The 13,111-nt window shown below is 53.8% G+C and overlaps 5 protein-coding genes across 5 annotated transcripts; 2 read left to right on the top strand and 3 right to left on the bottom strand.

Annotated features, from left to right (window-relative positions):
• Positions 1 to 191: 191 nt before the first annotated feature.
• Positions 192 to 1,013, bottom strand: CLUP02_10887 (uncharacterized protein; the record flags this gene model as incomplete). The annotated part of the gene is made up of 1 exon (XM_049289859.1): positions 192 to 1,013. The coding sequence occupies one exon, from the start codon at positions 1,011 to 1,013 to the stop codon at positions 192 to 194; it is 822 nt and encodes a 273-aa protein (XP_049147004.1).
• A 1,513-nt stretch (positions 1,014 to 2,526) lies between these two features.
• Positions 2,527 to 4,836, top strand: CLUP02_10886 (Sec1 family protein; the record flags this gene model as incomplete). Its single annotated transcript, XM_049289858.1, has 4 exons — positions 2,527 to 2,566; positions 2,631 to 2,850; positions 2,900 to 4,129; positions 4,200 to 4,836. 4 exons carry the CDS (start codon positions 2,527 to 2,529, stop codon positions 4,834 to 4,836), a joined length of 2,127 nt encoding a protein of 708 aa, XP_049147003.1.
• A 990-nt stretch (positions 4,837 to 5,826) lies between these two features.
• Positions 5,827 to 8,718, bottom strand: CLUP02_10885 (chitin synthase I; the record flags this gene model as incomplete). Its single annotated transcript, XM_049289857.1, has 4 exons — positions 5,827 to 6,544; positions 6,598 to 7,342; positions 7,401 to 8,433; positions 8,491 to 8,718. 4 exons carry the CDS (start codon positions 8,716 to 8,718, stop codon positions 5,827 to 5,829), a joined length of 2,724 nt encoding a protein of 907 aa, XP_049147002.1.
• Positions 8,719 to 8,770: 52 nt separating this feature from the next.
• Positions 8,771 to 11,024, bottom strand: CLUP02_10884 (uncharacterized protein; the record flags this gene model as incomplete). The annotated part of the gene is made up of 9 exons (XM_049289856.1): positions 8,771 to 9,098; positions 9,152 to 9,553; positions 9,629 to 9,992; positions 10,117 to 10,160; positions 10,262 to 10,343; positions 10,415 to 10,572; positions 10,630 to 10,674; positions 10,721 to 10,874; positions 10,952 to 11,024. The coding sequence occupies 9 exons, from the start codon at positions 11,022 to 11,024 to the stop codon at positions 8,771 to 8,773; spliced, it is 1,650 nt and encodes a 549-aa protein (XP_049147001.1).
• Positions 11,025 to 12,011: 987 nt separating this feature from the next.
• On the top strand, positions 12,012 to 12,431 carry CLUP02_10883 (uncharacterized protein; the record flags this gene model as incomplete). Its single annotated transcript, XM_049289855.1, has 1 exon — positions 12,012 to 12,431. One exon carries the CDS (start codon positions 12,012 to 12,014, stop codon positions 12,429 to 12,431), a length of 420 nt encoding a protein of 139 aa, XP_049147000.1.
• Positions 12,432 to 13,111: the final 680 nt, after the last annotated feature.

Raw genomic sequence — 13,111 nt, 5'->3', positions numbered from 1 at the left:
AATTGCCGGCCGTGGGCTTGCAGCTTACCTTGATATGGCAGTGGGTGATGGAGGAATACACTAGTCTGAATGCGTCGAAGCGGCAGGGATTGTGGTGTGGTGAATGCGCCGAAGACACAGAATTGTGATGGTAGGGGAATGATGAAGGGCGATCGTGTTGTATCTTGCCTGGAGAGGACTGTAAAAATTGGTTAGCAATCAGGCAACGGCATGGATATGGCAAGACTGCGTGTGTGGTTTGTGTAGGGAGTGTTGATGTGAGATGGACATGTAGAAGTGCGATTTTGATCCCACGACCACTTGGTCTGTAGTGAAATCGTTTGATGCTTTGGTGCCTGTGGAAGGCGCAGTTGATTGAACCCCGGAAGAAGTGCTGGACTGGAGGAGAAGCCAACTCCTGAATAGCACTTATAGGAGAAGCTGAGAAGGTCGCCCTCTTGCGTAGTTGGAGATGGAAGGCATTGAAGTGTTTGTTGGTACTTTTCCTGGGTTGCGAGATTGATGGGTGATGGACGCTTGATTGAATTGCAGTGAAAATTGACTCCGCGCCGGGAGGTGATTGATTTGGCTTCAATGGCAGACGTTCTTTTCTCAGTGCTTCTGTTTTCCCGCGTGGTTTGTCTGTCTCCTAGCCGACGGCGAGTGGTGAAGGCGAGCTGAGTTGAGGTGGCCAAAAGGTGTTGGGTGGTCCCTTGTTTCCAGTGGGCTACATCCAGCCGACCGTTCGCTGTGGTGGAGGTCCAAGGCCCGAGACAGCGTACTTCGAGAGGGGGAAGAGGTGCACTGCCCGTAGACCCGCCCTCTGCACCCAATCCAATATCCCGTCTGTCTGCAACTTGCGCAGCAAGTCTTGAATGGCGAAGTCGAATGAAGTGGGATTGATGTACGCGAAGCTGAAGAGGTGGAGGATGAAAGCCACTCTTCGGAACATCGACAAGTATCCTTGAGAGGAACTGAGTCGTCTGAATTGCCCGGTCTGCTTGCTCTTGGCCCTCATGTATCCCTTTTCGCATGGTGGATGTACCAACCGATGCCCGCCGCGCCGCGGAACAAGGCGTTCTGCTTTGCAAAACATTCTAAACATGAGGTTCACTCGTGTCCTTGTCCACATTTCCACGCGCGTAGTGTCTGCGTCTGCCCCTGATCTGTTCCGACTTTGCAAATTCATCGCTGCACAAGTCCAGTGCGGGTTGAGTTCGAACGCCATGGCTTCATCAAGAATTTTCACTCAAACAAACATCGCCATGTCTGCGTCTCCTTTGAGGAGTGGATGGTGACCGGATGATGTTGATGGGAATCGCGCTCATCATGATGGCGGTGTGTTGGACAGAGAGTGGTGATTTGGGGGAAAGGGGAGGTGTTGGGAAGCGTGGGAAAGGGGACAGACAAATGTGAGGTTGGCTTGGGGGGGAGAAGTGTATCATACCCTGCAGTTCGTGTCTCTCTCTCTCTTTCTCACTCTCTGTTCAGCGCGACTTATCTTGCCTTCTGAGGAGAGCTGGCTTCGCGACCTTAACGTGGTTCGCAGCGTGGATTGATGAAGGTCGCGCAGATTACAACATGACCGTCGACTGCCCGAAGAAAAGAGCGAGCGCAGACAGTCACAAAAAAAGAAGGGGACGAAATGGAACAATCGCCGTAAATCTAAGAAGCGGCAATCAAACAGGCAAGTTAAATGCCCAGTGCCGCCTTCAAAAGTTCCGGAAAATAAAGATCCAGAGTCGCTCAGAATTGTCGCCAGAGGCCCTTTCCGACGCCTCTTCCTGTCGATTGTTTTCCGTGCGGTTGGCGATGACTTGTGCTGATGGTGAAGGAGGAAGAAGCGGGATGAGTTGTCGTTGCGGAGGAGGAAAAGCTGGTCATTGTTTCGCAGTGGCCAGTCCAAAGGGAGGCGGGAAGGTCACTTTGTGGCCGCACTTTTTAGGCATGACTGACTGCGAGGTGGGTCTGAGCCAGAAGGGGCCAACACTTTCCAAGTCGGAAGGGGCCACGGACGGACCTGACTTGCCTTGGCTGTGACTGGACAGGGCCCTCGTGCCTTCCCAGTTCCGCGCTGCACCTTTTTAGCCACAGGCCTCTGTCGGCAGCTGCGCAACTCAGTTCGCCGGCCCAATCTGCTCTAGCGTGTCTAGGTACCTAGGCGATGACCTGGCTCTCACCGCCCGTCGGATCACGGAGGCTCAGTACTGCCGTCCCATGACATCGTGCGAGGCAGGTACCAAGGTATCCACTCCAGCACAAGCACAGGGCAGGTCAGCGGAATCATCCAGGAAATGTGGCTAGACGGCACTTTGAGGACACCGATGCTGGAGCCGTGTACGTACCTCTGTCTGTCGCAACAGCAAGACGTCAACCTCGATTGCACAACGCGACCACGGAGAACGATTGATTGAAAAGGCGCAGCATACACGTTTGGTAGCAGTCTCCAGGTCTGGCCTTCATTTTGTATAACCCATCAACACCTCTCCTGCGGCAGCAACAGCTCTCCCAAGCTAGCTAGAGCTGCAAAGCTCCCCCACCATCGTCATGGCAGCGAAGGGCCACTCACTGCGCGATCGCCAGATCTGTACGTCGCATAACCTATTGCGCCCATGTTCTATAGAGAGCTTTGGAGCTAATTAGACCTGAAGCCGCTTTAAAAAAGCTCCTCAGCCTGAACGACTCCTACTCGGATAACGACACCGAGAACACTCAGACCAACGGCGGCGCACTTGGTCCGACAGGCGCAATCATCACCTCGGATGGCGAGCCCTTGTGGAAGGTCCTGGTTTTCGATGACCTTGGCCGCGATGTCATCAGCAGTGTTCTCCGTGTCAGTGATCTGCGAGGGCTAGGTATCACGATGCACATGTAAGGCTACATGCCTCAAGAGCCCGGTATCCTACTGACGTGAGTCCAGGCACATTGGAGCATCGAGACATGCTATCCCTGACGTACCCGTCATCTACCTCCTCGAACCTACGGCGCAAAACCTCCAACACATCACCAGCGATCTCCAAAAGGGCCTATACACTCCCGCATACCTAAACTTCCTATCCTCCATCCCTCGACCGCTGCTTGAAGACTTTGCGGAGCAGACGATAACCGCCGGCACATCGGACAACATTGCCAGACTCATGGATCAGTATCTGAACTTCATCGTTGCCGAGCCAGATCTTTTCAACCTGGGTATGCAACGAGACCACACATACTGGGCACTGAACAGCGCAACGACGAATGACGAGGAGCTGGACAGGGTGGTGGACAGGATTGTTAGTGGCCTCTTCAGCGTCATTGTCACCATGGGCGTCATTCCCATCATCCGGTGCCCCAAGGGCGCTGCCGCGGAAATGATCTCTGCCAAGCTTGATCGAAAGCTTCGCGACCACATTCTCAATTCCAAAGAAAACCTCTTCTCTTCAAGCGCCCGCCCAGCGTCGGCAGGAACGCCACAGTCACGACCTGTCCTTGTCATTCTCGACCGAAACGTTGATTTAATACCCATGCTTTCCCATTCTTGGACTTACCAATCACTGGTCCACGATGTTTTGAATATGAAGTTGAACCGAATCACGATAGAGACGCCCATAGACGAGAACAACCCTGCCAAGGGAAACACCAAGAAGGCTTACGACTTGACGGCGAGCGACTTCTTCTGGACCAAGAATGCGGCTGTGCCGTTCCCTCAAGTAGCCGAGGATATCGACGCCGAGTTGACAAGGTATAAGGAGGATGCGGCGGCAGTCAACAAGAAGACGGGAGTGACAGATCTGGAGGATCTTCAGAATGATACCAGCGCCAGCGCGCAACACCTAAAGGCGGCCATTACCCTCCTGCCGGAACTTCGCGAGCGTAAGGCTGTGCTCGACATGCACATGAATATCTTGGCAGCACTTCTGACCGGCATAAAAAACCGGCAACTCGATAACTTCTTCCAAGTCGAGGAGGGTGCCGCGAAGCAGACCAAGGCTCAAATACTAGAGCTCATCAAGGACAGTGCAAAGGGCGATGAGCCGGTTGACAAGCTGAGATTGTTCGTCATCTGGTATCTTAGCACTGAACAAGACGTCAGCCGGGCGGAGTGGGAAGGCTTCGAGAAAGCTCTGACAGAGTGCGGCGCAGACACAACCTCTCTGCCATACATCCGACAGTAAGTTCCTCCTGACATATCGCTAGTATTTTCTACTCTACTCTTTGGTACTGACCACCCGCTCTTACAGAGTCCGCGCCACCACGAAGATGACCCAGCTCACCACGATTTCCAACCCGACGACGAACCAGGCCGGCTCATCAGACATCTTTGGCCGCTTCTCCTCCATCTCCAACCGCCTCACCGACCGTTTGAAGGAAAGTGGCGTCCCTACTGGCCTATCCTCAAACTTTGAGTCACTCATCGGCGGCATCAAGAACTTCCTCCCCGCCAACCGCGACCTGACAATCACAAAGATTGTCGAGTCCATCATGGACCCCTCCACAGCCGCCAGCTCCGCCATTGCAAAGACGGAAAACTACCTTTACTTTGACCCCCGCTCCGCCAACGCCCGCGGCACCATGCCCCCGCCCAGCGCCATCCGCGCCGGCGCCGGCGGCTCCTCCGCACCGGGCGGTCTCCCCGGCCAAGCCGCAGCCGGCACCGGCGCCAGCTTCGGCCAGCGTCGCCAGGGCTTCTCCGAGGCCGTGGTCTTCACCGTCGGCGGCGGCAGCATGGACGAGTACGGAAACTTGCAGGAGTGGGTTGAGCGGACGGGCGGCGACCGCGCGAGGAGGAGAGTGGTATACGGCAGCACGGAGATTCTCAACGCCGACGAGTTTATCAAGCAGGAGCTCGAGAGACTTGGCAAGGAGGTGGCCTCGTAGAGCGGCGGTCATTGTCCTGGGACTTGAAGTCACTCTATTCAGAAAGTCTGCTCGCCCCCCCCCCCCCCTTGTTCCCTCTGTCCTTCGCCGCGCTGCGGCTACATAAGTGTGAGAGGTTTTCCCCCAAAAAAGCAGTAAATACGATTCCCAAATTGGTTCAATTATACACTCATGACTAGTGACTTTTTTTCTTCTTCTTTTTGCTGCATCGAAGCTCATCCATTTCCATCTGCCTTACGGAGTACACCCATGAAATCAATAAAAGTTTGAAACGTTTAGACGATCAGGGGACAAGCGACTAAACAACATCCACATCAACGAGGAAGAGCAACATGTTTTACTCAGACTTCTGAAAACAACGTTGTCAACTTTAAGCATGCACGCAATCACAGCCTTCGTGTTCACCGAATCATTGCACATCCGTTGCGCATGCTCACATCAGATAAAAGTCTTGTTTATTGTCTCGTCATCATTTCCTCAGAAAAACTTGCCCTCGTCTATCTCAACCCGCCTCTCTAAGCCACGTCGCACTCCGCTACCCCGCCAAGAGGCGCCCCATCAAGGTTCACTGCCACCGCTGTCACCCATCAAGGGTGGTGAGACGATGTAGAACCTCGAGAGACGTGCAGAAGAATGAGAACGAAAAGAAACTCCAATGAAGACAGGTCCATGGTGATACTAGAGAACCCGAAACGTAGCGAGAGATGGCGGGTGCGGGTAAAGGCAGGACGAGAGAGGAAAGATAGGGTTGAGCAAGTACAGAAGCGCATAGCAGTTAAATATAAAAGCAAAGTCATTAGAGTTACATCCAACCCCGTGATCGTACTCAAAACATGATGGAGGAGTTCGGACACTCTTCTCCAAAGTCGTGTTCGCCATCCACATAGCCCTCTTCTCCAAAAGAAAGGGGTGGGTATAATGCTCACGAAACCAAAAGTCGTCAGAAAAGTAATCATCCCCGCTACACATAATGCTCGTAACCACCAGCAATCATACACCTCTGAACATGCGGACGACGAGGAACCACATCGCGCCGATGAACTTGAAAGACGAAAGACCCGCCACTGACCACAACACGACCGACATGTAAATGTTGGCACGGCCGTCCGTATCGTCAGTGGTACTGGCGGTAGGACTTATCCTCTCCAGGCCAGCGGCACTAAGGACGACGGCAGCAAGGCCAAAGTTGGAGATCATCCAAGCCAACACTACGACAGAACGGACACCACGGTAGTAGTCCATTTGAGCCTCAGCCTTTTGCGAGTCCGTTGGGGGCTTAACTTCCTGAACGAACTTGGCGCTAAAGACCTTGAGCTCGCGCTCGTATTGGGCGTTGAGATCAGCCTCATCGGGAAGATCGGTCTTTCCTGAACCATCCTTGGTGCTGACGGTAGGCAGCTTCTCGGCGCCATCGTCACCCTTTGTACCCCACGAAATATCGTGAGTGTTGCAGAATGCGTAGACGTTGAGAATGTTGGTGTAGGTGGGCGTCAGAAGCATGTACTGCGCGAAGGAGGTGATCATGTGCCAGGGGTCAAACATGAGCAGCGAGGCGATCAACCAAATACCGTAAGTCGACATGACGGAAATGATGAGGGTGTAGAAGACCGGGTTCTTGAAGAGATCGCTTACGTTGAAGCCGTTCGAATCGTTGACATCAGCGATAATAGCCTTGACAGCAATAAACACAGCGGCAAACAACAGGTAGCTATGGAGATGTTAGTAAGCTTGCTATCATATAGTCACTCGGAATATACTCACATCATTATAAGCGCCCAGAAGTAAACCATTGTGATGTAGTAAGCACCGGAACCGGCTGGACGATTACCCATGGAGAGAACGAAACAGGTCATGAGTGAAATTCCGTAGAGCCAAGTGAAGACGACGCCGAGGATCTCGCCAGTCCTACCAAGCAAGTTGTCCTCGCCCAAACTCGTCGTAAGAATCTTGAAGACCAGGAAGAAGTTACCAATGGCGAACCATGCGAAAATCATGTTAATCGTGTTGAAGACGAATTCGATGAAGAACATGAGCTTTCGCAGGATAGAGTGATCAGACCGGAAGAATTCGTAGAAGTGGGCAATGGCGTAGATAGCAGCGAAGAAGGAACCGTTCAACCAACGACGACGTTGGAGGACAAGCTCCGTGACGGTGTCCGGCACGTCCGTCTCGCCGGTAGCAGACTTAACGTACTGCAGAATCCAATGGCAGTTTCTCTTTGTGACAAGCTCGAAGCAGAGAATACGATCTTCGGCGAGGTACATGTTGGATGTGAAGATACCAGCGCCGGCTCCCTCAAGTTTCTCACCGGCAAAGTACTTCTCCAGTGGACCCTGACCATTCTTGTCATTCTGCAAGGCAACGTAGCGGTAAGCTGAGAAAGCACCAGGCAACACGGAAATGAAGCCAAAGGCGGATTCCAAGGGCTTGTCGAGAATGTTGCTCATCTTGTACTCGAAATTCTGTGTCGCCACCAAGGGGTTGAGGAGGTGCTTGCCGCCCGTGCCTAGAAACCGTCAGTTAGAGATGCCGAAACTGGAAGCAAATTATTTCATCACACGTACCCAACATGGCCTTGATTTCACCACAAGCGCCGGCGCACATGGGCTCCAGGTCGAATGCCTTCCAAAGGTGGTAAATGGAGTTTCCACCGGGCTTGGTACCAGCATCAATGAGAACACAGATGTTGGGGTCAAGAACGCGGCCGAACGCCTGGAAGAACCATCTGTGGGAGTTGATCTTCTTCGAGTTCTTCTCCTTCAAGCAGAACAGCATCTGAACAGGCTGCTGTTTGGGGACCAGGGTGACGACGTCGTTCTTGATCGTCATGCCGACTTGAGAGGTGTATTCGTAAATATGGGCCGTGACATCCTTGCCGTTGACCTGTTGCTTCGCAATACCCTCCTGGTAGACACCCATACCAGCCAGCAGCGCTCGGGTTCTAGGGTTGATCTTGCCACGACCGTCGCTGACGACACAGACAACAATCTTCTTCCAGGCATCCTTGCCCCAGGTCTTGCTCTCTTTCCGACTGCACATGTACTCGACGTTCTTCAAGACACCAATCATTGTCCGGGCGAACAAGATCTCGTCTTCATTGTACATGGTGACAACGATGAAAAGCTCCGTATGTCTCGGCTTGGAAAAAAGCCTCTGTCTAAGTGTGAAGTTGTCGTCGTAGAAGAAGTTGGGATCGCAAGTGGCGGCGGAATAGCGCATGTGTGTGAACTCGTCACGCTCACCGTGGGGAAGCTGGTTAAGCAGCCTTGGGGGCACAGGGCAGTCGAGAACCAAGTTCCCGCGGTATAGCAGGACCTGCTTCACGGTCTTCCACCTCTTGATACCTCCTCCAGCTGGCTGTGGTGTCGGGTTGTCCTGGTATCCTCCATCGGTGGTCATAGTGTCCTGGTGAGGCAGCATTGGCCTGTTGTCGTCATACTCGTTGTATCCGGTAGGTTGATCGTAAGGGTGTGCAGGATCGTGGGGTGAAGGCTCGTAAGACTGGTTGTAGTAGGCGTCATGATGCGCTTCCGGGTTGACACCGTAGTCGCCATGGTTGACTGGTGTATCGTAACCGCTCAAGTTGCTAACAGAGTGCTACGTGCGAGTATCTGTTAGTCCAGTTCGATATCAAGGATCTTGGGCATTGCTTACTGCTGCGTTCAGTTGTAATTGATCGCTGGGAGTGCCGTAGCGACCAGGTGCCATGGGAATATCAAGCTGAGAATGAGGGCTAGGGCGTCCATACGGGTCGTCGACATGTTGAGGAGGAGGCTGGTGGTATCCTTGCTGTGCCTGGTTGTTGAATGGATTGTCCTCTAGTTGGTAGCCATGCTGAGCCGGCTGGCCTGGCGAAGGCGTACGATGGTACCGGGGGTCCATCCGGTCGTTGTAGTAATCGTCGTCTACAGGAAGAGAAGGTTAGGTTGGCCGTCTACACAAAGAAGTTGCCGTAAATCGGAAGTAGGATGTTAGGGAGGCAAGAAGGAGGTAGTTGTAGAAGAGGAAAAGAAGCTTGCGCCACGGAAGGTGCGTATTCGTACTTCCTCGATGTACGGATAGTATGCGCCGGACAAGCAAGCTCTTTGACAAAGGCAGTGCGGTCAGGTACGGATGACGAGATGATTTGACCGTAGACCATACATAGGGTAGTAGGGGATTGTTGGGGACAAATCAGGTCTTGGGCTTTGTGCGGGAGGGAGAGGAAGATGTGGGATGAATGACGCCAAGGGTCAATATCAGAAGGGGACCAAGTTACTTGCCTAAACGATTATACGACATGGTTGCGATGGTACGGGGGGTCAATCACAGGAACCAGTGTCTGATGTTTGTGGCCAGGAGAGTCCGTGGGTGGATATGACTATGGATCGGGAAGACGATTCGCGTCCCTCGGGGAGAGCGGGATGCTGCTTCTTGGGAGGCCGGCGGCGTTGTTGGCAGTGCTGCGGATGCGCCGTGCTGTGCAGACTTGGATCTTGGCCAGTCAGAGACGTTGTATCCGTAGGCGTTAGGTAGATTGAGGTGGGCGCTGGAGGTAGAGAGTCTTGTCGCGGGGGAGAGAGGAAGGAGATGTCGAGGTGGAAAGTGGATAGGATGGGAAAGTTGGGACTGTTCGGCGCTTCTCAGAGAGTCGAGTCGCAGAGTTGCAGTCGCGCAGCAAGACAGTCGCACCTTCTCTCTCTCAGAGTCGTCGGATCGGTCTCTGTCGGCAGTCCAACTTTCAGGTAAGCTGAGCCCCTATTCTTCTTTCTTTCTTGCTCCTGCTTCCCCGTGAGGTAAGGTACTGAGGTACAGTTGTGGTGGGTGAGGTGCGCAAGGTTTTGCTCGTGCTTTCTGGCCTTCCAATCCCAGGCAGGGCAGGGCAGGCTGTTCAAGGAGGTTGCCGGTAGGGTTGCACAGCTCGAGGAGGGCAGTGAGGGCTGTGGTGAGGAATGCGGTATGGCCGCGCGGGTCGGTGCTCAACTCAATGCGCCTGACGGGTTTCGGGGTTGTGGACGGGAGAGATCCAAGGGGGGTCCTGTGGTCCTGCTGTGGTCCTGTGGGAGGAGTGAATATGTGACTTGTGAGGGAGGTGAGGGAGAGGAGGAGAAGAAGGGATGTGTTCGGTCGAAACGTTGAAAGGTGGGAGAGGTCAAGGAGGACGTCTCTCGAGAAACCTGGGAAGGCACGGTTTCAAGCTGATTGAGCCGTAGCAGATTGTCTGCGGGAGGCAGGGCAGGACGCAGGATGACCAGGATGGGACCCGGGGGGGTTGTGTTGATGGGATGGGACTTTTTTTACTTGGGAAGCGGGAGGAGGAGTACCTTACTGCCACGACTGTGTACCTATGGACAGGGGTAGCGATGGTTGAAGGAGCGACCACAAGTGCGCAGTTGCCAGTCGCAAACAAGTTGTGGAGGCTTTGAAAAGGAAAGTACCCGTTTACCACCGTTGCGCAGCAGCAGCAACACCAGCAGTCAGCCAGCAGTCAGCCAGCCAGCTAGCAGCAAGACAAAACAGGCGTGGAGCTGTGCCAGTGCAGTCAGCCTTTTTGCTTTGCTCCATTAGATCTCATACTGCGTGCTCCATACATAATTACGCGGTATCGGTAAGGCAGTGTGGATTCCAAGTTGGAGGAAGGATCCGCAGCTAAGGTATCTTACGGATACTGTACAGTGGTAGGTACCTCTTAGTTTGCGCCATCCAAAATGGAGGTTGAGTTGTCGCGTTTCAAGTGTGGCGCGGCGCCTTTCGCTTCTGTACTCTTGATATCGGCTTAGTGCTAGATTACCTTGCCTCAAGTACCTACCTTACTTGGTGTGCTTGAGAGGATGTGCATATTCCAACGCCTCCCACTTCCTTGTACCTGATCAAGAGCTTCGAGAAGATTTCTCAAGGTGCGGACAGTGATTTGTGGCCTTCCATCATCGGAGCAATTGGGGGGCGGGTGACGTCGCCGCGGGCCTCACGGGTGGACATTGTCAGGGTCCCCCTTCGGCTCTCAAAGCCTGCGGATGCCAGCAACCCAAAAATTTGTGAGAGATGGTGGTGGTGGTGGACTGTGGACTGGTGGTGCGTGTGACGAGCTTAGCGGGCTGGCGGGGAGGCTTCCATTTCGGAGAGGGGGGCAACCAACAGTAACACCATGGCGATGGGGGGTCCTGGCTTTCCAGGTTTGGGTGTGACGGATGCGACTGAGTACGAGCCATGATTGGGTCCCTGAAGCAAAAAAGAAGCCACGCCGGCATTGTCGAGCAAATGTATGGATGGGATGGCCACGCCAGAGACGACTGCAACTTTTTTTTTACATGAAAGTGACGTGAAAGTCTGTCCCTAATTTACGGATACATCATACTGCTGTCCAGTGCAGGTGCTGCATGGCATGGCAAGCCGTCAAAATGTCTGTCCACCTGTCCGATTTCCCGCCCGGCCTTTCTGTCCGTTCATCTGCCAGACGTTAGTATCACTTTCAACAAGCTTTCGTATTCTCTCTTATACGGTGTGTCTGCATGGTCTGAGTATGAACCCGAATCGATTCCGAATCCAAAGGCTCAGTAAGAAACATACTGGATCGTGACACCTTCCACCCTCGACATGCAAGTCGGAGCCCTCTTGCCTTCCTTCCTTCTTCTCTCCCTCCTTCTCCCGAGCGCAGTCCTGTTCGCTGCGCCGCGCAAGGTACCCGCGACGATCGCCAGAGATTCCAAGCAATCAGCAAGTGCCGCAACAGCCGTTCGTCGCCCATTCGATGTGTCGCGTTCCCGTGGTTGCATGTGCTGCTGGGATCCGTTGTTTAATTCTACGCACCCACGCACCTCATAGAGGGGGCCCATCTTCCGAAGCCCATTGACAGGGTAACCGGCGCTTTCCCTTTGATGACCAGGGGTCAAACGCTGTGGAGCCCTCCTTCCTCATCAACGACCACTCACCGTGTCACCTCAGACTTCGAGCATGGGCCATGGGCAACTGCTCCGAAAGGTACCTCGGAGGTACGTATCTCTATGTACAGACAAGCGCATCTTAGAAGTCAGGTAGGCCCATTGCGGGGGCTTAACCTTTGCGTGTGTCTCCAAAAATAAAATTAAAAAATATACACAGTGAGAGAGAGAACTGGAAAGAGAAGACGTACCGACGCCACACCTGCCCCAAGGTGACGACGCCTCCACGGATCACGGCCTCCAACCTGTCGTGCGCCAATGTGCCTGCATGCCTTCCCGTTGCGTCTCCACTTCAAGATTGCTCAGCCTCACTCCTCGGTCTGTTCTTCTCGGATTCAAGCATTCGCCATTCAAACGATTCCCACCATTGGCACTCATTGTCTCAAACACAATCCGCGGAGCTTCACAAACCCCAGCGCCCAAAACCTCGCCTCTGTCAGGCCCTCGAGAACCCTGACCTTATGCGCGGAATCTGCCTTCACCGAGAAAAAAAGCCACCGACCCGGACCCGGCTCTTTCCCCGCCGACGCCACACACCGACCCGAGCGGCCTTGTTCCCCGCCATTGGGGCTGAATCGCCTCATCCGTTGCCAGAAAACCTGCTGCGGCCACAACAAGTTCACCCGCCGCTGCTATTCGCCTTTCTCGCGCCTATGTAATCCAATGGGCTTCCTCTAGGTCTCCGCCTCCTCTAGGGATGACGCGCCCTCGCTTGAATATCCTAGGAACAGGAAAAAAGAGAGATCTACGGGTATCCGATCCCATCCCATCCCATCCCATCCCATATGCCCGTTTTCTAGCGATGCAGACGGAAGGCCTTACCTTACTTTACACTCTTCAACTCGCTTCGCTGACCGAGGCAAGTGGCCTTGCATTGCTGTTTGATCGTCACATGATACCGCCGTCTCCAAGTGGCCAAGCTGTGTCCCCAAAAATCTACTGTCCAGCACTGGAGTATACCTGACTTCCCGTCAATGACGATAATCCGATGTTGTTCCCCAAACTCAAATCAATCCGAACTCTACACCACACCCTCTTTGCCGCACCTCACTGTTGCCATTCTAGACCGAGCCCTTTTTTCCCCTCTCTCTGTCCAGTATCTACGGATCGGCGGGCGTCCGTCAGCTCCCTTTTCCCTTCAAAAGCCCATTAACCTTTTTGCTGTCTGCCGTCTTCGGTGCCGCGGTCTCCCTAGTCCCTCAGCTCCCATTTTAGACTTTGGCGGGCCAGCCCGAGGTAAATGCCGTAGCCAGCATCGTCAGATACCACTTGTCAGCGTATCGCGACGGTTGCGACCATGCCAAGCTGTTGGTTCCCGCCCAGTGGAAGTGAGGCCAAGTTGATTCGTCCCTTGTACT

The sequence above is a fragment of the Colletotrichum lupini genome, chromosome 5, assembly GCF_023278565.1.
Source record: "Colletotrichum lupini chromosome 5, complete sequence".
In the NCBI taxonomy this organism is placed as follows: domain Eukaryota; kingdom Fungi; phylum Ascomycota; class Sordariomycetes; order Glomerellales; family Glomerellaceae; genus Colletotrichum; species Colletotrichum lupini.
Note: the sequence above shows the minus strand (reverse complement) of the source record. Positions and strands in the feature narration are given on the sequence as shown.